This window comes from Cervus elaphus, chromosome 5, assembly GCF_910594005.1.
Source record: "Cervus elaphus chromosome 5, mCerEla1.1, whole genome shotgun sequence".
Taxonomy (NCBI): Eukaryota; Metazoa; Chordata; class Mammalia; order Artiodactyla; family Cervidae; genus Cervus; species Cervus elaphus.
This window is the reverse complement of record NC_057819.1, coordinates 42,325,452-42,350,825: the sequence shown is the minus strand read 5'-3', so window position 1 is coordinate 42,350,825 and position 25,374 is coordinate 42,325,452. Positions and strand designations below refer to the sequence as shown.

The window sequence follows — 25,374 nt, the reverse complement described above, 5'->3', positions numbered from 1 at the left end:
ATAGTTCATATAACCCTGATTTTGTTCCAGTTTCATTGCGCTCAGAGGATATGAGCTTCTTCCACAATCTCAGGTGATAAATCTTAGATTATAAACTCATGCACATTTCTCATGTCAGGGATTGGTTTAAGTATAAACATGAGATTCACTTTTATCCAGTGAAGTAAGGGACAGTCTGTAGTAGTGCCACTGGGAAGATTCTTTTGCTGCCAAGAAGAGAGACTGGCAAGAAGAAAACTTAGCTCCTTTCAGTTCCTTGTCATTTTCAGATCGGTTCAGTTCAGTTGCGTCTGACCCTTTGCGACCCCATGAACTACCGCATTTTAGAAAGTGTTATGTTGAAGCTACTGTAGCTGTACATTTGTAACCATGATAGTAGATATCAGAAACGCAATGAGATGGGAAGAAGGGAAAGATAGGGAAACCTTTCATCCTTAAATTACATTACTGAACTGCTGAAAGTAATCTGAAATCATGTACCTTCAGATTTAATATTTGGTGAGGTCATAAGACATGCATCCAATAATTCATAATATTTATTACTTACTAAATTGTTGTTGTTCAGTTGATAAATCGTGTCCTTCTCTTTGCAAGCCCATGGACTGTAGCATGTCAGACTTCCCTGTCCTTCACCATCTCCCAGAATTTGTTCAGACTCATGTCCATCAAGTCAAGTGATGCTGTCGAGCCATCTCATCCTCTGTCACCAGTTTCTCCTCCTGGCCTCAATCTTTTCCAGCATCAGGGTCTTTTCCAGTGAATGGGATCTTTGCATCAAGTGGCCAAAGTATTGGAACTTCATCTTCAGCATCAGTCCTTCCATTGAATATTCAGGGTTGATTTTCCTTAGGATGGACTAGTTTGATCTCCTTGCTGTCCAGGGGACTCTCAAGAGTCTTCTAGCCCCATAACTCGATAGCATCAATTCTTCGGTGCTCAGCCTTCTTTATGGTCCAGCTGTCACATCCATACATGACTACTAGAGAAACCATAGCTTTAACTATTCAGACCTTTGTCGACGAAGTGTTATCTCTGGTTTTTAATACACTGTCTGGGTTTGTCATAGCTTTCCTTCCAAGGAGCAAGCATCTTTTAATTTCATGGCTACAGTCATTGTCTGCAGTGATTTTGGAGCCCAAAAAAATAAAATCAGTCACTACTTCCACTTTTTCCCCATCTATTTGCCCTGAAGTGATGGGACTGAATGCGATAATCACAGTTTTTTGAATGTTGAGTTTTAAGCCAACTTTTTCCACTCTCCTCTTTCACCCCCATCAGCAGTAGGCTCTTTAGTTCCTCTTCACTTTCTGCAGTTAGAGTGACATATCTGAGGTTGTTGATATTTCTCCCAGCAATCTTGATTCCAGCTTCTGAGTCATCCAGCCCAGCATTTCACATGATGTCCTCTGCATATAAGTTAAATAAGCCGGGTGACAACATAGAGTCTTGACGTACTCCTTTCCCAGTTTGGAATCAGTCCATTGTTCCATGTCTGGTCTTAACTGTTGCTTCTCGTTCTGCATACAGGCTTCTCAGGAGACAGGTAAGGTGGTCTGGTATCCCCATCTCTAAGAATTTTCCAGTTGGTTGTAATCCACACAGTCAGAGGCTTTAGTGTAGTCAATGAAGCAGAAGTAGATTTTTTTGGAATTGCCTTGATTTTTCTTTGATCCAGCGGATGCTGACAATTTGATCTCTTGTTCCTCCTTCTTCTCTAAATCCAGCTTGTACATCCGGAAGGTTTCAGTTTACGTGATACTGAAGCTTAGCTTGAAGTATTATGAGCATAATCTTGCTAGCATATAAAATGAGTGCAGTTCTATGGTAGTTTGAATATTCCTTGGCATTGCCTTTTTTTGGGATTAGAATGAAAGCTCACCTTTTCTAGTGATGAGTTTTCCAAATTTGCTGACTTAATGGGTGCACCCCTTTAACAGCATCATTTTTTAGGATTTGAAATAGCTCAGCTGGCATTCTGTCACCTCTACTAGGTTTGTTCATAGTAGTGCTTCCTAAGGCCCACTTGCCTTCACACTCCAGGATGTCTGGCTCTGAGTGCTCACGCGATTGCAGTTATTTGGGTCATTAAGACCTTTTTTCTTTTTTTAATAAATTTTCTGTATATTTGTGCCGCGTTGTCTTAATCTCTTCTGCTCACTGTTTCTGTCCTTTGTTGTGCCCATCTTTGCATGAAATGTTCCCTTGGTATCTGTAATTTTCTTGTAATAGTCTTTGCCATTCTATTGTTTTCCTCTTATTTCTTTTCACTGTTCACTTAAGAAGGCTTTTCTATCTCTCTTTGCTATTCTCTGGAACTCTGCATTCAGTTTGGTATCTTTTTCCCTTTCTCCTTTGCCTTTCCCTTCTTTTCTAATCTCTGCTATTTGTAAGGCCTCTTCAGACAGCTACTTTGCCTTCTTGCATTTCTTTTTTTGGGGGACGGTTTTGGTCACCACCTCCCGTACAATGCTATGAACCTCCATCCATAGTTCTTCAGGCACTCTGTCTACCAGATCTAATCCCTTCAATCTATTTGTCACCTCCACTGTATAATCATAAGGGATTTGATTTAGGCCATACCTGAATGGCCTAGTGGTTTTCCCTACTCTCTTCAATTTAAGCCTGAATTTTGCAGTAAGAAGCTCATGGTCTGAGCCACAGTTAGGTCCCAGAAGTGTTTGCTGACTGTATAGAGCTTCTCCAACTTTTACCACAAAGAAGATAATCAATCTGATTTCTGTATTGACCATCTGGTGATGTCCATGTGTAGAGTCATCTCTTGTGTTGTTGGAAGAGGGTGTTTGCTATGACCAGTGCGTTCTCTTGGCAAAACTCTGTTAGTCTTTGCCCTGCTTCATTTTTTATTCCAAGGCCAAACTTGCCTTACTCCAGCTATCTCTTGACTTCCTACTTTTGCTTTACTATCCCCTCTGATGAAAAGGACTTTTTTTTTGGTGTTAATTCTAGAAGGTTTTGTAGGTCTTCATAGAACTTTTCGACTTGAGCTTCTTCACATTCGTGGTTGGAGCATAAACTTGGATTACTGTGATGCTGAATGGAAATGAACCGAGATCATTCTGTCATTTTTGAGATTGCACCCAGGTACTGCATTTCAGACTCTTCTGTTGACTGAGGGCGACTCCATTTCTTCTAAGGCATTCTTACCCACAGTGGTAGTTATAATGTAATTATATGGTCATCTGAGTTAAATTTGCACATTCCCATCCATTTTAGTTCACTTATTGTTAAAATTTAGATGTTCACTCTTGCCATCTCCTGTTTGACCACTTCCAATTTACCTTGATTTACGGACCTAGCATTCCAGGTTCCTGTGTAGTATTGTTCTTTACAGCTTTGGACTTTTACTTTTACCACCAGACTCATCCACATCTGAGCAACATTTCTGCTTAGGTCAACCTCTTCATTCTTTCTGGAACTGTTCCTCTGCTCTTCCCCTGTAGCCTTTGGACACCTGCTGACCTTGGGGGCTCATCTTCTGGTGTCATATCTTTTTGCCTTTTGATTGTGTTCATCGAGTTCACAAGCAAGAATACTGAAGTGGCTTGCCATTCCCTTCTCCAGTGGGCCACATTTTGTCATGTGGCCATGACCCATCCATCTTCAGTAGCCCTGCAAGATGTGACTCATAGCTTGCTTGAGTTAAAGCTGAGACCCATGTGATCATTTTGGTTAGCTTTCTGTGATTGTGATTTTCATTCTTTTGGCTGTGAGATTATAAATCTTGCTTCCTGATGAGAGGGACTGGCTGTGGGGAAAACTGGGTCTCGTGCTGGTGGGCAGAGGCATGCTCAGTAAATCTTTAATTCAAATGTCTGTTGATGCGCAGGCTGTGCTTCTTCCCTGTTACTTGTTTGGCCTGAGGTGACTCAGTCATAGTGTTGCACACTCTGTGATAAGGCTACTAGCGTGAAAGTGAAAGTCGCTGAGTCATGTCCGACCCTTTGCGACCCCATGGACTATACAATCCATGGAATTCTCCAGTCCAGAATACTGGAGTGGGTAGCCTTTCCCTTCTCCAGAGGATCCTCCTAACCCAGGGATCGAACCCAGGTCTGCCGCATTGCAGATGGAGTCTTTACCAGCTGAGCCACAAGGGAAGCCCGGTAAGGCTACTGGTAAGGCTACTGGCAGCCTCCAAAAGAATTTCAGGACCTTCAGCACCTTTCAGGACTGCTGCTGCCACTGCCCCTATCACCACAGCAAGCCACTGCTGACCCACATCTCTCCCAGAGACCCTCAGACACTCACAGGCAAGTCTTGCTCTGTCTCTTGTGGGGTCGCTGCTCCTTTCCCCTGGGTCCTGGTATGCACAAGATTTTGTTTGTGCCCTCCAAGGGTTTCTGCTTCCCTCAGTCCTGTGGAAGTTCTGTTATCAAATCCCACTGTCTTTCCAAATTAGATTCCCTGGGCATTCCCAGTCTCTTTGCCAGATCCCCAGGTTGAGAAGTATATCATTAGTATGTGTTGATAATAGCCTATGAACACAAAGTTCTAGATGTTACATATTTGAAATTTGAGAGGAAAGAGTTCTTGTGTATATTTATTTAAAAAAAAAGGAAGCCACTGTTTTTCAGTACTTGTCCAAAAATGTTATTCTGTACTCAAAAACTTTATTTATCTAATAGCAGAAGATGAATACATTTGCTCTGTTTTCCAATGAAAGAGAAGATATCTCTGGGATTACATGGTAAACACTGCTCTTCTGGTGCTAATTTATGTCTATATACTGTGAGGAAAACCATCCTTTTTACTTAAAGTTTAATATTTTTCTTTCTATAATCTCAGAGGTATACCTCTCATATAAACTCAGAGGTATCCTAATTTCTGTATATGTCTCTGTTTATGATAAGTCTTTGTTTGTATATTTATGTATATATATGTCTCTTACCACACCCCCCATAATTACTAGTCTCCAGTCACACTGGTAATCTTACTGGCTTCCTTAAAACTGGCACGTGAATGTGAAAGTCGCTCAGTCGTGTCTGACTGTTTGTGACCCCATGGACTATATAGCCCATGGAATTCTCCAGACCAGAATACTGGAGTGGGTAGCCTTTCCCTTCGCCAGGGGATCTTCCCAACCCAGGGATCGAACCCAGGTCTGCCGCATTGCAGATGGAGTCTTTACCAGCTGAGCCACAAGGGAAGCCCAAGAATACTGGAGTGGGTAGCCTGTCCCTTCTCCAGCAGATCTTCCCGACCCAGGAATTGAGCCGGGGTCTCCTGCATTATTGCAGGTGGATTCTTTACCAGCTGAGCTATCAGGGAAGCCTAAAACTGGCAAACCAGTTTCTACTGGAAGCCCTTTCGCCTATCAGTAATTCTTCTGCCTGGAGTGTTCTTCTCCAGACGTACACAGGACTGTCTCCTTCTCATCAGTCAGGAAGGCATTCCTTGACCACGTTATCCAGCAGTGCTCTTTCCTCCCAACTTCTATTTTTCTATTACCCAGTTTAATTTGTGATACCTATTACTACCTGAAATTATTTATTTGCCTGTCATTTTTCTACTAAAATGTATCCTTCATGAGCAGCAGTCTTTGTCTATTCTGTTTACCACAGTATACCAAACATTGAAAATGCTTGATATGTATTAAATGTTCAAATAATATTTTGGGATGGATGATTGCAAATATTAGGATTATAAGCACCTACATATGGGAATACATTTGGCTCTTTTTGCTTCAAGAAATAGAAACAACTCATTCTAAGTAAGTAAGAATGCATGATAAGGAGGATCATGGAATACAACTAGAATTAGGCAACATTAGGACCATCTCTGAGGATATGCTTCTTTTATTAGTTGTCTCATACAGACTGCATGGTCCCTCTCAGTAGTGGCACCCCTCTCATATAGCTACTGCTCCTACTTTTTTAACCAAAAAGCTGATTCTCTGTTCTTTAGTCAAATCCTGAAGGTACCCATTCTTGGTACTTTGGTTGGTTTAAATAATGGTCAGTACTTCTATTTGTCAGAGCACTTGATGTCAGTCAGTTTATGATAAGGCTACCCTTAAGAAATATGCAAAACTCTAGTCTAATTATAAACTTCTCTATGTAAAGAATACCCTATGCTATTCCCCAGAGCATGGGCTATTGTCAAGGATTACTTAAGTGTGGGCACAGCAGACAATGTAACTATAACACATCCAGTTATCCTTGGTGATGACATCACTCTTGTTGGAGAAGGCTTGAGTGAGAGGATGAAATTTGAGCAGATCCTTTAAGAATGAGCAGGAGTTCATCAAATGGAAATTTGTATGTTTATTAAAGTACAGATCATTTACAGTGGCCACATCCCAGCATATTTATATAGGGAATTATGCACAAGACTGGAATAGTGGGCAGAGACCAGATAGTATAAGACCTTGCATGCTCATTTCAGTTCAGTTCAGTCACTCAGTCATATCGACTCTTTGCGACTCCAGGGACTGTAACTCACCAGGCCTCCCTGTCCATCACTAACTCCTGGAGCCTGCTCAAACTCATGTCCATCAAGTCGATGATGCCATCCAACCATCTCATCTTCTGTCGTCCCCTTCTCCTCCTGCCTTCTATCTTTCTCAGCATCAGTCTTTCCAAATGAGTCAGTTCTTCGCATCAGATGGCCAGAGTATTGGAGTTTCAGCTTCAGGCTCAGTCCTTGCAATGAATATTCAGGACTGATCTCCTTTAGGATGGACTGGTTGGATCTCCTTGCAGTCCAAGGGACTCTCAAGAGTCTTATCCAACACCACAGTTCAAAAGCCTCAATTCTTCGGCACTCAGCTTTCTTTATAGTCCAACTCTCACATCCAAACATGACTGCTGGAAAAACCATAGCTTTGACTAGACAGACCTTTGTTGGCAAAGTAATAATGTCTCTGCTTTTTAATATGCTGTCTAGACTGGTCATAACTTTCCTTCCAAGGACCAAGTGTCTTTTAATTTCATGGCTGCAGTCACCATTTGCAGTGATTCTGGAGCAAAAAAAAAAAGTCTCTTCACTGTTTCCCCATCTATTTGCCATGAAGTGATGGGACCAGATGCTGTGATCTTAGTTTTCTGAATGTTGAGTTTTAAGCCAACCTTTTAACTCTCCTCTTTCATGTTCATCAAGAGGCTCTTTAGTTCTTCTTTGCTTCCTGCCACAAGGGTGGTGTCATCTGCATATCTGAGGTTATTGATGTTTCTCCCAGCAATCTTGATTCCAGCTTGTGCTTCATGCAGCCCGGCATTTTGTATGATGTTCTCTGCATATAAGTTAAATAAGCAGGGTGACAATATGCAACCTTGAGGTACTCCTTTCCCAGTTTGGGAACCCGTTTATTGTTTGATGTCAGGTACTAACTGTTGCTTCTTGACCTGCATACCAATTTCTCAGGAGGCAGGTCAGGTGGTCAGGTATTCCCATCTCTTTTAGAATTTTCTACAGTTTGTTGTGATCCACACAGTCAAAGTCTTTGGCATAGTCAGTAAAGCAGAAGTAGATGTTTTTTTCTGGAACTCTCTCACTGTTTCAGTGATCCAACAGGTCTTGGCAATTTGATCTCTGGTTCCTCTGCCTTTTCTAAATCAGGCTTGAACATCTGGAAGTTTCACGGTTCAGGTACTGTTGAAGCCTGGCTTGGAGAATTTTGAGCATTACTTTGCTAGCTTGTGAGATGAGTGCAATTGTGCAGTAGTTTGAACATTCTTTGGCATTGCCTTTCTTCGGAATTGGAATGAAAACTGACCTTTTCCAGTCCTGTGGCCACTGCTGAATATATGCTCAGTTAAGGAATTTAAACTTGTCCTACAGATGGTGTAGGGAGCTCTTCGGGGATTTTAAATAGAGAAGAGTGTACTGTTGAAGGACTGTACTCAGTGGCACTTCAGAATTTGAAAATTCCATTTTTTTCTGGAAAGAATATATATGAGTCACTGTAGAAGCAGAAGGGAAGCAACAGTTGTCATTATCAGGCTGTTCTGTATTAATTCCCAAAGGAAACACTGTACCGCGGTGGCGATGTCAGTACCTTCACCCAGGAAGCTTGGACTTAAGGATGAATAAAGTCTGTAAGGTGAGGGGAGGCATGTAGAGGGGTTGTACAAGGCAGTTGTCTAGAATGTTTTGTGATTGTATTTGTCTTACTCTCTCTTCTCTCATATAGAGTTCTAAAATTCACTAACACTAGTCCCTGTTCCCTCCCCTATTTTAAGATCAACAAAATTGAGATGTAGCTGTAGGGAATGGCATGTCAGATTAATAAGCAGCAATTTTTATTTTTAATACTGTGTAAAAGAAATGGTGCATCTTACTATCAATGACAAATTCAGTTCAAAAACAAACTGTTAGAATTGTTTGATTCATCTTTGTCAACTCAAAGATTTAGAAAGTGGTCTTGCCTATTTATAATTGGTTAAAATTTCAGAACTGCAGTTTCTGACTGGGTAATTTTCCTAGTATTAGTACTTTAATCTTTCTGGAGCTCAGTTTCTTTTTTTTTTTTTTTTTAATTGAAGTGTAGTTGATTTACAGTACTGTGGCAGTCTCTGCTGTACAACCGAATGACTCAATTGTACACATACATACATTCTTTCTTTGTATTCTTTTCCATTATGATTTATCACAGAATATTGCAAACAGTTCCCTGTGCCATACATTAGGATCTTGTTGTTTATTCATTCTAAATGTAGTGGTTTGCATCTACCAACCCAAAACTCCCAGGACATCCTGCTTGTCGCCCTCTTGGCACGCACAAGTCTGTTCTCTTTGTCTGTGAGTCTGTTTCTGCTTTGTAGATAGATTCATTTGTGCCATATTTTAGATTTCACATATAAATGATGTCTTACGGTATTTGCCTTTCTTGTTCTGACATGTAGTGTAATCTCCAGTTGCATCCATGTTGCTGCAAATGGCATTATTTAGTTCTTTTTCTACTTGCAGTATTGTTCAAAAGATATTTAAAAAGCATGTAGTATGATCATAAAAATAGACAGACAGTAAAACTGAGATCCAATCCCAATCCCTCATTTCATAGATTAAGAAACTGAGTTTTACCTCGTATGTATTACAATTAGTATTCTATTATATATAGGTACCACATTTTATTTATCCTTCATCTGTTGATGGACATTTAGGTCATTTCCATGTTTTGTCTATTGTAAAGAGTGCAGCTATAAACATAGAGGTGCATGTATCTTCTCCAATTAGAGTTTTGTCCAGGCGTATTCCCAGGAGTGGGATAGATAGATCATATGGTAATTCTGTTTGTAGTTTTCTGAAGAACCTTCATACTGTTTTCTGTAGTGGCTGTATCAACTTGCATTCCCACCAGCAACATACGAGGTAAAACTCAGTTTCTTAATCTATGAAATGAGGGATTGGGACTGGATTTCAGTTTTATTGTCTGTATATTTTTATGATTATACTACATGCTTTTTAAATATCTTTTGAACTAATACTGCAAATGGTAAGATATAAAAATAATAAAAAACATAAATAACTCAAGAGGCACAGATACATAGTAATTTAATGTAAAGCACCATATCAAAGTCAGAAACAAGTTACTTTTTAAATTTGGTCCTGCGGTACCTAGCACAAAATATAGTACAAGCCCTTTTTCCTTCTAGATTAATAGGCAGTCTGTAGGTTGAAAGAGACAACAAAATGCTTAAGACGTGCATACTTTGACTTCATATAAATGTGCACTTATTTAATTTTTTATATAATGCCTAAGATCTTTACTTTGAGTAAGACTACTGATTACAGTTCTTTGTTGTCTTTTACACATAAACCATGGAAAATAGTTCATTCTTTATAACTTCCAGTTTCAGTTTCTTTGAAGAAGAGTGAGAACTTAGAGATCCTTTTGATCTCCTTTTGATCCTCTGATTTGATAATAATTCTGACTTTTTATAATTATTTTACCTACCTCTAATTTAACAGCAGCTATTTAATAACTCATCTTTATTGAGCCTTTCATATTCAGCTTAGGTTTCATAGGAAAAAACCCAGCTCTTTTGTACTTCTGTTCATTTCAGGTCATATTTAATTACATTGTAAAATTATAATAACAGTTTATGGCAGATATAGTAGATTGGCGTAACATCTGTTCCGCCCTCCTTTATTATAGTATACCTTCTTATACTGCAGAGTCTGAAAAACCAAAATCTAGTTCAGAATGTGAATTGGGTTCTGCTAATGATAAGCACATGTAAATGACCTAAATCAGGAGATAAGTAGGAGGAAAAGCAGTATCTGGCAATCTGTTTTTGTGGATGAGAATCTAACAAGTGTAGTGTGGCCCTAGCACCAATAATTCTTGCAACTGCTTCTGTCAAAACTAAGTCAGGGTGTTCTGAAGGCATTACCACTGGCAGTACATCCTGATCCCAGGATCTCAGCTAAAGAGGTGTGATCCTAGAATCAGCAGTCAGCATAGCTGCTTCCTGATTGTCCAGCTTCCTAATCATGGTCTGTGTGGTCTCAGCAAAACAGTTCTGCAATATGAACCAATAAGATTGACTTTTTTTTTTTAAGCGTTTGCACAAGAAAATAAGAGAGCAGCTAGTTGATGGTGACTGCAGACAAAGCAACTATGCAGAGAAATGTGGTCCTGCTGTTATTAATAACACTATTTATTTTCACAAACTTTTATGTGATTTCATTTCTCCTCTTACTGTGAAACCATCCAAATGCAAGGAAACTTACTCCTTTTTCTTTTTTCTACCATTCTTACATTTTGACTTGGTTGTATATTTGAATAAATACACCTAGGACCAGAGCCATCTTACTGTCTTGTACGTAATATCTCTTCAAATGTTTTCTGTGTGTGTGCTCACTTGCGTTCGACTCTTTGAAACCCCATGGGCTGTAGCCCTCCAGGCTCTGTCCATGGGATTTTTCAGCAAAATACTGGAGTGGGTTGACATTTCCTCCTCCTTGGATCTTCCCAACCTAGGGATTGAACCGCATCTCCTCATATCCTGCATTGGCATGCAGGTTCTTTGCCACTGATTCCCTTGGGAAGCCCCCAAATGTTTGTTGAACTTACTTAAATTGTTGCTGTTTAGCTGCTAAGTCGTGTCTGATTCTTTAGTGACGCCATGGACTGGCAACTCTGTCATAGTATTTCCCAGGCAAGAATACTGGAGTGGGTTGCCATTTCCTTCTCCAGGGAATCTTCCTGACCCAAGGATTGAACCCACTTCTCCTATATTGCAGGTGGATTCTTTACCACTGAGCCACCAGGGAAGCCCTTACTTAAATTATTAATATCTAATTTTCAAGATTCATTAACCATACATAAAAAGTAATGCTTTGAAAAAGATTCCTTAAAATCTTTGCGTTACTTAGATGGCTTTATTTTTTCAATTATACTGCTGAGATCTTTGGAGTATTAGATAACATGTATTTACTTAGTATTTATAAATATATTACATTATAATTTCAAAGAAAACAAGGGCAAAAAATAAGAGATATATAAAAGATACAAAGAACAAGTTTGAGTTACATATATATTTTTTTTTTCTGCTTCTATTACTCATATATGAACCAACAGGAATATACTGTGTTTTCAAGACCCATAAAACATTTTCATAAACATGGACTGCAAACCCTGTCCATCATATAAATGCATACATACAAATTAAGCATAAATCACATCATAAATTAGAAATAACAATATGTGGGTGTAAAGAATTTCTCTTAACTACATTTTCACCTAACTCCTGATATAAAGAGGGATTGAAAATTAAAATTAAAAACTGCATAAAATCAACAGCATATCAGACTAGTGAGATGCACCCAAACTACTGCTCTAAACATTTTTAGTTAATTGAAAACAAGTTAATTAGAGACTTTTGTTTGCAGTAGTGGCATCAGACTCCTGAGGAAAACTAGAGAATCTGGACAAATACTAGAAGATCTTGACAAAAATTTGACAAAAATCAAATCTGTTTAAATGAATTGAAGTCACTGTAGCATTGTAGAGCAAAGACCTGGAAAAGAAAGAATGGAGGGATATTAATCTTTTTGGGGATTACTTTTCACTGGATGTATCTCCCCATGTTAGAAGTGAGAAGAGGTTGAAAACTGAGCAGAGCTTGAAGCAAATTCATGGAGCAAGAGAAATAAAAAGTGAAATTCAGGGCCCATCAGACTTGAGGGTGGGTGGCTCAGGAACATCCAGGTTTTGAAGTTAAGGGTGATTCCCTCAAAATAAACTACTCCCAAAAAGAGCTGAAATATGACTCTGAATTTTCTGAAGCTTTGATGTTGGCACAGCATAATCAGGGATTGATAATATCCCTCTCCACCTGAAAAAAAAAAAAGAAAAGGAAGTCTTTGAGAGAAAGATAACATCATTGCTAGGCCTCAAAGTGTCTCTGTAATTTTTGGTGATGTCTGGCTCATATCTGGTGAAAAAGAGCTAGTAACAGTAACAGAAAAAAATCATAAAAAACAGTATGCAACAGAAACAGACTCACAGGTTTGGTCTTTAAATAACTATGAATTATGTTAAATGAGATAAGACACAGTTTTGAGAATTTCTGTAAGAGAATTAAGAACTCTTAAAGGACCAAATAGAGATTGTAGAACTGAAAAAAAAAATGCAGTTAATGAAAATGAAACATTACTGAAGAGTTAATGGAATGTAACCCAAGTCAGAAGAAAATATTCAGAATGAAAACAATATTCAGAAGAGAGAGAAGGGGACAGAAAATGCAAAACAAAAACTAAGAGACATATGGGATATAGTGAAAAGAACTAAAATTTGTATAACTTGAGTTCCAGAGAAGACAGAGAGACAACAATCCACAGATTAAAGACACACCATGCATCATGAGCAGGATAATACAAAAGTACTATACCTAGGTACATTATTATGAAGTAATAGAAAACCAAAGATTAAAAAAAAATCAAAGCAGGTAGAGATTATCTTCACAGTAGCAGCAATAACATATTAACTGACTTCTCAACAAAAGTACTGGAACACAGACAGTGGAATATTTCTTTTAATTAATATGTTTATTTTAATTGCGGGCTAACTACTTTACAATATTGTGGTGGTTCCTACCATACATCGACATGCAGCGCCGTGCGTGCACATGTGTCCCACCATCCTGAACCCCTCCTCCCTCCACCCTCCCCACCCCATCCCTCTGCGTTGTCCCAGAGCAGCAGCTTTAGGTTCCCTGCTTCATGCATCAAATTTGCACTGGTCATCTATTTTACATATGGTAATATACATGTTTCAATGCTATTGTCTTACACCGTCCCACCCTTACCTTCTCCCATGGAGTCCAAAAGTCTGTTCCTTACATCTGTGTCTCTTTTGCTGTCTTGCATTTAGGGTTGTTGTTACCGTCTTTCTAAATTCCATATATATGCATTAATATACTGTATTGGTGCTTTTCTTTCTGACTTCACTCTGTATAAAAGGCTCCAGTTTCATCCACCTCATTAAAACTGATTCAAATGCATTCTTTTTTATAGGTAAGTAATATTCCATCGTGTATATGTACTACAGCTTCCTTATCCATTCTTCCTTATCCATTCCTTGTCCATCTGCTGATGGACATCTAGGTTGCCTCCATGTCCTAGCTAGTAAACAGTGCTGCAGTGAACATTGGGGTGCATGTGTCTCTTTCAATTCTGGTTTCTTCAGTGTGTATGCCCAGCAGTAGGATTGCTGGGTCATATGGCAGTTGTATTTCCAGTTTTTTTAAGGAATCTCCACGCTGTTCTCCATAGTGGGTGTACTAGTTTGCATTCCCACCAACAGTGTAAGAGGGTTCCCTTTTCTCCACACCCTCTCCAGCATTTATTGTTTGTAGACTTTTTGATGGCAGCCATTCTGACCGGCGTGTAATGGTACCTCGTTGTGGTTTTGATTTGCATTTCTCTGATAATGAGTGATGTTGAGCATCTTTTCATGTGTTTGTTAGCCACCTGTATGTCTTCTTTGGAGAAATGTCTGTTTAGTTCTTTGGCCCATTTTTTGATTGGGTCATTTATTTTTCTGGTATTGAGCTATATGAGCTGCTTGTATATTTTTGCAATTAACTCTTTGTCAGTTGCTTTGTTTGCTCTTATTTTCTCCCGTTCTGATGGCTGTCTTTTCACCTAGCTTGTAGTTTCTTTCACTGTGCAAAAGCTTTTAAGCTTAATTAGATCTTAGATCCCATTTGATTATTTTTGTTTTTATTTCCATTACTCTGGGAGGTGGCTTATAGATGGTCTTGCTGTGATTTATGTCAGAGAGTGTTCTGCCTATGTTTTCCTCTTAAGAGTTTTATAGTTTCTGGTCTTACATTTAGATCTTTAATCCATTTTGAGTTTATTTTTGTGTATGGTGTTAGAAAGTGTTCTAGTTTCATTCTTTTACAGGTGGTTGATCAGTTTTCCCACACCGCTTGTTAAAGAGATTGACAGTGGAATATTTTTAAAGTGCTGAAAGAAAAACTGTTAATATACAGTTTTTTTTACGCAGTGAAATATCCTTCAGAAGAAAGGTCAGATGAAAAGAAATTGAGAACACTATCTTTAGAAAAATTGAAGAAAATCCTAAATGGATAATCTACCTAAAGAAAATATTAATAATCCCAGATGAAAGCTTAAAACTACAGGAAAGGGTAACTGTGTGAAAACCCTAATGAATATCAGCTGTTCTAAAGTGATGATAATGTCTCTAAAATATATAGAGAGAATTAAATATTAGGTTGGTGAAAAAGTATTGTGGTTTCAACATGGTAAAATTACAACTGTTTGAAGAGCAACTATCAATGAGAATCACTTGAATACAGCAGAAAATATTTTCACAACTAAAGATACAATGAAGGAACCAAAACAAGATGGGTAGAACTTCCCTGGCAATCCACTGGTTAAGATGGCAGGCTTCCACTGCAGGGGGCTTGTATTCGATGCCACACGCTGCACAGAGTGGCTGGAAGATTAAGGGAAAAAAGGGTAGGAGAGGGCAGAGACATAATGTAGGCACACCCTCAGGTAGGTGATCACAAACTGGGGGATAATCACAGGCACAGAAGTTCTCCCCAAAGAGCAGGGGGTCCAAGCCACACATCAGACTCCTGAGCTGAGGGTCCTGCACTATGAAGCCAAGCCCTCAAAACTTGTGGCTTTGAAAGCCAGCAGGATTTGAATATTGGAGAGCCAGAGGAAACAGAAACTCCACTCTTAAAGAGCACACACAGACTCTCACTTGCTCTGAGTCCCAGAACAGAAACAGTTAGGAAGGAACCTGTTAGGACCCACTTGCTGATCTTATAGAGTCTCCTAGACAGGGAGGGGGCAACTAGGATAAAGAAATTGAGGCCAAAAGAGGTTAAGGAACCTGTTCAAGGTCACATAGCTAACAAAGTGACAGATCCTGGCTTCTCATTCAGGCAGTTTGGATATACTGCAAGGAAATCAAACCAGTCAGTCCTAAAGGAAATCAACTCTAAATCTAAATGTTCATTGGAAGGACTGAAGCTGAAGCTGAAGCTCCAATACTTTTGCCACCTGATGTGAAGAGCCAACTCATTGGAAAAGACCCTGATCCTGGGAAAGATTGAAGGCAAAAGGAGAAGGGGGTGGCACAGGATGAGATGGTTAGATAGTATCCCCAACTCAATGGGCATGAATTTGAGCAAACTGGGAGATAGTGAAGAATGGAAAGAAAGCCTGGCTTGCTGCAGTCCATGCGGTCACAGAGAGTCAGACACAACTTAGCAACTGAACAACAGCAAATTTTCTCTTAACCAATAAGGGTTTTGTTTTTTAATATTGAAGTATATTTGCTGTACATATTATGTGTTACAGATGAACAATATGGTGATTCACAATGTTTATACTTCATTTATTGTCTCGTTACTAAGTTGTAACCGACTGTTTTGTGAACCCATGGACTGTAGCCCACCAGGCTCCTGTGTGCATGGGATTTTCCAGGCAAGAATACTGGAGTGGGTTGCCACTTCCTTCTCCAAGGGCTCTTCCTGAACCAGGGATCGAACCCACGTCTCCTGCTTGGCAGGTGTATTCTTTACCACTGAGCCACCTGCACTTCATTTATTTGTTGTTGTTCAGTTGCTAAATCATGTCTGACTCTTGTGTGACCCCATGGATTATAAGCCCACTAGGATCCTTTGTCCATGAGATTTCTAGACAAAAAATATTGGAGTGGGTTGCCATTTCCTTCTCCAGGGGATCTTCCTGACCCAGGCATTGAACCCACATCTCCTTCACTGCAGGTGGATTCTTTACTGCTGAGCCACCAGGGAAGCCCCATACATCATTGATAGTTAATATAAAATATGGGCTATATTCCTTGTGTTGTACAAGATGTTTTCTTAGCTTATTTTGTATCTAATAATTTGTACCTCATAATCCACTACACCTATACTTAGCATCTCCCCCCTGCCTTCACCCCACTGGTAACTGAGATTATTGCCTTGTGAGTTTTATTGTATTTGATGAACTTTGTTTTCAATAAACATATTTTTGAATTTCAGATTGTATTTTTCTAGTTTCAGTGGAGATTGTAGTATTAGTAGGTAATTCTGTTTAGATTATTCTATAGGGATGGATACAATTCCTTTGAGAAATTTTTACCTTGAGATATGTTTAGTATAAATGATGTTTTCTGGTTATAATTATACAAATTCAATATTTTCAAGTTTTTCTGATGTTAAAAACCATTTTCCCTTCTGTGTGTATATTATATATCTAATTTTTTGGTAATTTTAAATTATCAAAATTTAATGAATATTTTGTAATTTATGAAATAAATTTATGAAATATTTGTCATTTATGAAATATTTAATATAAGATTAAAGTTGAATTTAAGACTTTCAAAATTACCATCAAGCTTATTTAAGAAAGTGCTGGCAAGTAAAGCCTCTAGTCTTGATTTCATAACCATCAAGAATTTTATCCTATTCTTTATAAACTGGAACTAGTCAGAAATCAAATGGGTTTTGTGAAACACAGTGAAGAAATTAACAAATAATTCTATAGTCCCCTTTCCATTTCATTAACTAGATGAAGTTATTTAAATTTTTTCTGAATGACTTATTTTATCAATGAATAAGGTATAATTTCAGAATTTTATCTTTTTGAAAAATTAAAATCTTCCTAGGACAAACTGAATTATGTATCTTTGAATTCATCAATTTAACTCATTCAAAATTTTGATGTATTTTTTCTTGTGACTCATTATTTAATGATTTTTAAATACTTCTACATTTAGGGGATGACTTAAAAATGATTTTTGTGTAAATAGTGATTTTTGATCCAAATGTTGATTTAGTTGACCCTGAAACAACAACTACTGTTACTAAAATTAAATTATTGCTGTGTTCACTGTTTGTTCCAAAGGTTGCGCAATGAATTCAAAGATGCTGTTGTTGAAAAACAATTGGAGGCCCTTCCCTTTGGCACAGAGATGGGAAATGAGATATATACAGATGACGAAACAGTCAGGAATCTTCAAGAACAACTAAAACTGGCCAATCAGGTGGGTGATATATGTATTATCCTGAATAAACAGAATTTCTAAAAATCTGTGATCAGTCATTATTTATGAATGATAATAGAATATTGAAATTGTTAGCATGATGATTTTCTACAGTTTGCAAAATAGTTAACAGGTAGCAAAACTTGTAATATGTACACTTGCTGTATGTTACAGTTGCCATGTATATATTTTAATTGAATCCTAATTCTTTTGGCATGATTTTTTGTGTGTTGTAAAATATTTTAATGCAAAAGAAAATTTTTGAAGAAAAGAATCAATTATCCACTTGCCTAAATTTACATTTTTTCCCATATTTTCTTCTGATACCATTTTCTTCAGTTTTCAAAGATTATAGAATTATATTTTTCTAAACTTACACTTCTTTTAGAATTATGCTTTTCCTCCTTTTTTCTCCCTTTATGGTTATCGAAATATTTGGGAAGCTATATTGTTTATATCCTGTTTTTAGCATTGTAATTTTTTTGGTTATATATAAGAGAATGTTATTGTAATTTATAATTTTGTATGCCAGGTATCTTGTATCTTTTATGGATTTGAATCCCATTTTTATACCTTCCTGTGTTCCTCAGTTTCTTCATTTTTATAAATGGGGATTAGAAATTCATTATTAAAGTTTTGATTTTATAGTTATCTGTAAAAAGTTGAATTGTCTTTTATTCCTTGGAAATTTGATTTTGAAATTCATGGCTTTCAAAAGTGATATCATTTGTTAATTAGATAGGCTATATATACCTTGTTAAGGAGCGTTATGTAGCACTGAATTCTTTTTAATGTATAAAGGGAAGGAATTTGAAAAGTAATAGAGGGAAAAAAATAATGAGGAAAGCATGTTCTTTGCTCTGTTTTAGCCTAGTATTTCAGGAAGAATTTATTAATGTTCATGCATGCATGCATGCTAAATCGCTTCAGTCCTCTCTGACTCTTGCAAGCTGTAGCCCACCAGGCTCCCCTGTCCATGGGACTGTCCAGGCAAGAATACTAGACTGAGTTGCCATGCCCTCCTTCAGGGAATCTTCCCCACCCAGGGATCGAACCCATGTCTCTTATGTCTCCTGCATTGGCAACGGGTTCTTTACCACTAGTGCCACCTGGGAAGCCCACTAATGTTCACATATAAATAAGTAAATGATAATTAATTTAGACTTCAAACTGCTTTCTAACCAGACATTAAATACTGTAGCAGAATGTGCATCTCTTGTTACTCTTAAAAAATACTGTGACAGACACATGTAAAAGAACCCTCACTTGTACACCTTAAATATAGGCAGTGATTGTCAGCCACACATCAATAAGTTTTTAAAAATTTAATTTATAAAAGAAAGCAGAGTGCAGAACTAGACAAGATTTGTAGTTTCAACGAACAAACAGAAAAGACGAATTCTACTTCTAAAAAGCATCTCTCTGTAGTACTTTTGTTGCTATAATTTCTAACGCTCAATTTTGTTTTTTTTTTTAGTCACATTTGTTCTCATTCCTCACCCCTTTTTCCTATCTTCCTGTCTTTGCCTTTCTCCATCTTCATCTTGCTTGGTCCCATATTATTTCTCTGAAGATGGTCCTTTTTGCTACATTTTGAGTTATTACTTCCTAGTAAGTTTGGTGAGGTCCAGCTTTGAGCAGTCAAAATTGAAAGTTTGTGAAAGACAAATTTTGCCACAATATCTGCAATGTACTTTGTATATAAATGTGAAATGTTAACTGAGTGACAGTTCAAGCAGTTTTATAAAATGTTAATGAATCCATACAGTAATAACGTTAAATGTTCTGCTTATTACTTATACATTCATGTTTTTGTACATTACTAAGTTCTACGTACAGTTGTTTTGGTATCCATCACTAGATTGAAAAACCTTTGTGTCATGCATGAGGACTAGGTGAATCCAAACTGAATGAATTGAAAACTAAATACAATGCAATTTATAGTAGAAAATTGAGAGAGAATTCTTTATTATATTATGCTTTATTAAAGCAATAAGTCTAATAATTTAATAAGATTCAAATATCTTCATCCATTTCACAAATATTTATTAGGTAGCTACTATATATGAGACACTGTGTGTAGTGTTGATCACGCAGTGGAGAATGTTGGCATCTGCTTTTGTGAAACACACAAGCTTTTGAAAGAAAAATCTGGTCAAACCTCTTGAGTTTGGTCCCCATTCTACTTTCTCACTCTGTGATCTTGGGAAATCTTTTTGTGCTTCACCTTCTTCATTTATAAACAGAGATTATAGTAATTCTCCTTTTATGGGGTTCTTAAGATAATTAAAGTTTTAAATCCCCATAAAGCACATAGTGTAATGCCTAGCACATGTGTGAAATAAATTTATCTATTATTTTTATCATCTTTATTATTATTATTGCTAAACAGCAAGATGAAGAATTAAAATTAGGTGTAAAAAATTCTGTGTATCTCAAGTATAATTGTTTTGGGGTCCAATAACACCGGTACAATATCAAGTACCTAACTAAATATTTTTAGTTTGGAGTATTTTGTTTTCTCATAATAGTATGATTTATAAAAATCTTTCTGGAGGGCATCTTGGCAATAAAAGCCTAGAAATGTTTATATCCTTTGACCAGTTAATTTGATGGTGACATTACATAGATTCTAGGAACCTGTCCTAAGAAATTGTTATATATAAAAATATATGAATAAATATATTCATTATAATAATGTTTTGCTTGTGAAAAATTGGAGGTATTTTTTAAAACACCTAAAATATGGAATCATTTCAGTTGTGTTTCTTTTTTCCAAATTATGGGTTATATATTAGTATAGTGGTTCTCAAATTTTAGTGTTTATTATAATCACCTGGGGGCTTATTAAAATAAAGATTGTTACCCTCTCCCCCAAGTTTTTGATTCAAGAAGTCTAGGATATGAGTCAGTAACTTATGTCTCTAACAGGTTCCAAGGTATTGCTGCTAGTCCTTTCAGAACCACTGGTCTAGGAGAATCTGGGCTTTCTACCTAGCATTCCAGATGATTTTTACCATCAGACACATTTGAAAAAATTGCAGTTTTGAGATAGGTATTTTTATGACTAGTCCATTGAAAATAAAATAGTCTTAAAAAAATAAAATGAGTTGTAGAGGGTCATTCAGCCAGGAATTAGAAATACAGCCCGAATTCTGGCTCCATATTCTACTTTTGTCTACAAGTTTTAAACTATGTAAGTTTTAGGCAAACTAATAAAAGATTTTAGAAGTCAGGATAATGGTTATTTTTGGAGGATTGTAGTATCTAGTAGAAAGGGGCAACTGGCTTTAAGGTACTGGTAATAGCATTCTCTGTCTTGAACTGGTTGCTGGTCACATGAGTGCAGTCACTGTACAAATTTATGATTTGTGTGTCTCTGAAAGCATATTATACCTCAGAAAGTTTCTTTAGAACTTATAAATGTATTATTTATTTGAATTGTATACTTATTATGTTCCAAAAATGCTTATGTTTTCACTACACCATCTTACCTACTTATTAAAACTGAGAGAGGAATAGCTCTGACCTGGAATTTAAAAGCTTGGGCTTTAGAGACAAAGAGATGAAGATTTCTTCTTGATTCTGTCAGCAGCTTGCTGAGTGACTCCAGGCAAATGGCCTGAACCTTAGTTTCCACTTCCCTAAAAAGAGAATAATGCTTTTTATATGCTGGCTTAGTTTCTCAACCTTCTTGGTTTAAGAACCCCTCTTCAGTATACTTAACAATTATTGAGGACTCAGAAAAGCTTTTTTTTTTTTTGGTGGGACATTTATCATAATACTAATTAAAACTAAGACATTTTTGTTTTATTTTTTTAAATTTGTTAATAATTTTATTTATTTGGCTGTGTTGCGTCTTCATTGCTGAGTGGGCTTTTTCTCTAGTTGGGGTGAGCAGGGGGCTACTCCCTAGTTATAGGCTTCTCACTGTGGTGGTTTCTTCTGTTGTAGAGCAGGGACTCTAGGGCCTGAGAGCTTCAGTAGTTGCATCACACAAGCTCAATATTGGCAGCTCCCAGGCTCTAGAGCACAGGCTCAATAGTTGTGGAGCACGGGCTTACTTGCTCCTTAAGACGTGGGATCTTCTCAGACCAGGGATCGAACCTATGTCTCCTGCATTGGCAAGCAGATTCTTTATCCCTGGGCCACCAGAGAAGACCCTAAAATTTATTCTTTTTTTTTTTTCTTTTTAATATATTTTTTTATTGAAAGATAATTGCTTTACAGAATTTTGTTGTTTTCTGTCAAACCTCAAAATGAATCAGTCATAGGTATACATACATCCCCTCCCTTTTGAACCTCTCTCCCATCTCCCTCCCCACCCCACCTGTCTAGGTTGATAGAGAGCCCCATTTGAGTCTCCTTAGCCATACAACAAATTCCTGTTGGCTATCTATTTTACATATGGTAAATGTAAATTTCCATTTTACTCTTTCCATACATCTCACCCTCTCCTCCCCTCTCCCCATGTCCATAAATCTATTCTCTATGTCTGTTTCTCCACTGTTGCCCTGTAAAATTCTTCAGTACCATTTTTCTACATTCCATATATGTGCGTTAGAATATGATATTTATCTTTCTCCTTCTGACTCACTTCACTCTGTATAATAGGTTCTAGGTTCATCCACCTCATGAAAACTGACTCAGATATGTTCCTTTATATGGCTGAGTAATATTCCATTGTGTATATGTACCATAACTTCTTTATCCATTCATCTGTCAGTGGACATTTAGGTTGCCTTCCATGTTCTAACTATTGTAAATAGTGCTGCAGTGAACAATGGGATACATGTGTCTTTTTCAATTTTGGTTTCCTTAGGTTATATGCTTAGGAGTAGGACTGCTGGATCATATGATGGTTTTATTCCTAGTTTTTTAAGGAATCTCCATACTGTCTTCTCGGAGAAGGCAATGGCAACCCACTCCAGTACTCTAGCCTGGAAAATCCCATGGACGGAGGAGCCTGGTAGGCTGCAGTCCATGAGGTCGCTAGGAGTTGGACTTGACTAGGCGACTTCACTTTCACTTTTCACTTTCATGCATTGAAGAAGGAAATGGCAACCCACTCCAGTATTCTTGCCTGGAGAATCCCAGGGACGGGGGAGCCTGGTGGGCTCCCGTCTATGGGGTCGCACAGAGTCGGACACAACTGAAGCGACTTAGCAGCAGCATACTGTCTTCTATAGTGGCTGTATCAATTTACATTCCCACCAAAAGCACAAGAGCGTTCCCTTTTCTCCACACCCTCTCCAGCATTTATTGTAGACTTTTTCATGACGGCCATTCTGACCAGTGTGAGGTGATAGCTCATTGTGGTCTTGATTTGCTTTTCTCTAATAATAAGCAGTGTTGAGCATCTTTTCATGTGTTTGTTAGCCATCTGTATGTCTTCTCTGGAGAAATGTCTGTTTAGGTCTTTTTTCCACTTTTTGACTGAGTTGTTGGTTTTTCTGATATTGAGTTGTATGAGCTGCTTGTATATTTTGGAAATTAATCCTTTGTCCAGTTGTTTCATTTGCTATTATTTTCTCCCATTCTGAGTGTTGTCTTTTCACCTTGCTTATAGTTTCCTTTCTCAGCAAAAGCTTTTAAGTTTAATCAGGTCCCACTTATTTACTTTTGTTTTTATTTCCATTGCTCTAGGAGGTGAGTCATAGAGGATCTTGCTTTGATTTATGTCAACGAGTGTTCTGCCTATGTTTTCCTCTAAGAGTTTTACAGTTTCTGGTCTCACATTTAGGACTTTAATTCATTTTGAGTTTATCTTTGTCTGTTGTGTTAGGAAGTGTTCTAATTTCATTCTTTTACACGTAGCTGTCCAGGTTTCGCAGCACCATTTTTTGAAGAGGCTGTCCTTGCCCCATTGTGTATTCTTGCCTCTTTTGTCAAAAACAAGGTACCCATAGGTGCATGGGTTTATTTCTTGGCTTTCTATCTTGTTCCATTGGTCTTTGTTTCTGTTTTTGTACCAGTACCATACTGTCTTGATCACTGTAGCTTTGTAATATAATCTGAAGTCAGGAAGGTTGATTCCTCCAGCTCCATTCTTCTTTTGCAAGACTGCTTTGGTTTTTTGGGGTCTTTTGTGTTCCATATGAATTGTAAAATTTTTTGCTCTAGTTCTGTGAAAAATGCCATTGGTAATTTGATAGGGATTGCATTGAATCTGTAGATTGCATTAGGTAGTATAGTCATTTTCACAGTATTGATTCTTCCTACCCAGGAACAAGGAATATCTCTCCATCTGCATGTGTTGTCTTTGATTGCTTTCATTAGTGTCTTAAAATTTTCTGTGTTATAGTTCTTTTGTCTCCTTAGGTAAGTTTACTCCTAGATATTTAATTCTTTTTGTTGCAATGGTAAATGGGATTGATTCCTTAATTTCTCTTTCTGACTTGTCATTGTTAGTATATAGAAATGCAAGTGATTTCTGTGTATTGATTTGGTAACCTGCAACTTTACTAAATTCACTGATTAGCTCTAGTGTTTGATAGTATCTTTAGGGTTTTCTATGTATAGAATCCTGTCATCTGCAAACAGTGAGAGCTTTACTTCTTTTCCAATTTGGATTCTTTTTATTTATTTTTCTTCTCTGATGGCTGAAGCTAGGACTTCCAGAACTTTATTGAATAATAGTGGTGAAAGTGGACACCCTTGTCTTGTTCATGATCTTAGGGGGAATGCATTCAGTTTTTCACCATTGAGAATAATGTTGGCTGTAGGCTTATCATATATGGCCTTTACTGTGTTGAGGTAGGTTCTTTCTAAGCCCATTTTTTGAAGAATTTCAATCATAAATGGTCCTGAATTTTTTCGAAGGCTTTTTCTGCATTTATTGAGATGACCATATGGTTTTTATCTTTAAATTTGTTAATATGGTGTATCACATTGATTGACTTGCATATATTAAAGAATCCTTGCATCCCTGGAATAAACCCAACTTGATCATGGTATATGAGCTTTTTGATGTGTTGCTGAATTCTCTTTGCTAAAATTTTGAATCCTTGCATCCCTGGAATAAACCCAACTTGATCATGGTATATGAGCTTTTTAATGTGTTGCTGAATTCTCTGTGCTAAAATTTTGTTGAGGATTTTTTCATCTATGTCCATCAGTGATACTGACCTGTAGTTTTCTTTTTTTGTGTTGTCTTTCTCTGGTTTTAGTATCAGGGTGATGGTGGCCTCATGGAATGAGTTTGGCAGTGTTCCTTCCTCTGCAATTTTTTGAAAGAGTTTAGAAGGATAGGCATTAGCTCTTCTCTCTAAATGTTTGATAGAATTCTCCTGTGAAGCCATCTGGTCCTGGGCTTTTATTTTTTAGGATATTTTGTTCACAGCTTCAGTTTCAGTGCTTTTAATTGGGTTCTTCATAATTTCTGTTTCTTCTTGGTTCAGTCTTGGAAGATTGAACTTATCTAGGAATCTGTCCATTTCTTCCAGGTTATCCATTTTGTTGCCATATAGTTGTTCATAATAGTCTCTTATAATCCTTTATATTTCTGCATTGTCTGTTGTAACCTATCCTTTTTCATTTCTGATTTTGTTGATTTGATTCTTCTCTCTTTTTTTCTTGATGAGCCTGGCTAAAGGTTTATCAATTTTGTTTATCTTCTCAAAGAAGCAGCTTTTAGTTTTATTAATCTTTACTATTGTTCTTTCATTTCTTTTCAATTATTTCTGCTCAGATCTTTATGATTTCTGTCCTAATTTTGAGGGTTTTTTGTTCTTCTTTTTCCAGTTGTTTTAGGTGTAAACTTAGTCTATTTGATGTTTTTCTTATTTCTTGAGGTAGGATTGTCTTGCTATAAACTTCCCTTTTAGAACTGCTTTTACTGCATCCCATAGGTTTTCAGTTGTCATGTTTTC

At 37.3% G+C, this 25,374-nt stretch overlaps 1 protein-coding gene across 3 annotated transcripts in view; it reads left to right on the top strand.

Moving 5' to 3' along the window:
• SCLT1 (sodium channel and clathrin linker 1) overlaps positions 1 to 25,374 on the top strand; it is a 223,066-nt gene that overhangs the window by 44,078 nt on the left and 153,614 nt on the right. For all 3 annotated transcript variants that reach the window (XM_043902420.1, XM_043902419.1, XM_043902418.1), the window contains exon 6: positions 17,365 to 17,503. In XM_043902420.1, coding sequence (XP_043758355.1) covers positions 17,365 to 17,503 — 139 coding nt within the window. The remainder of the gene's footprint in view (positions 1 to 17,364; positions 17,504 to 25,374) is intronic.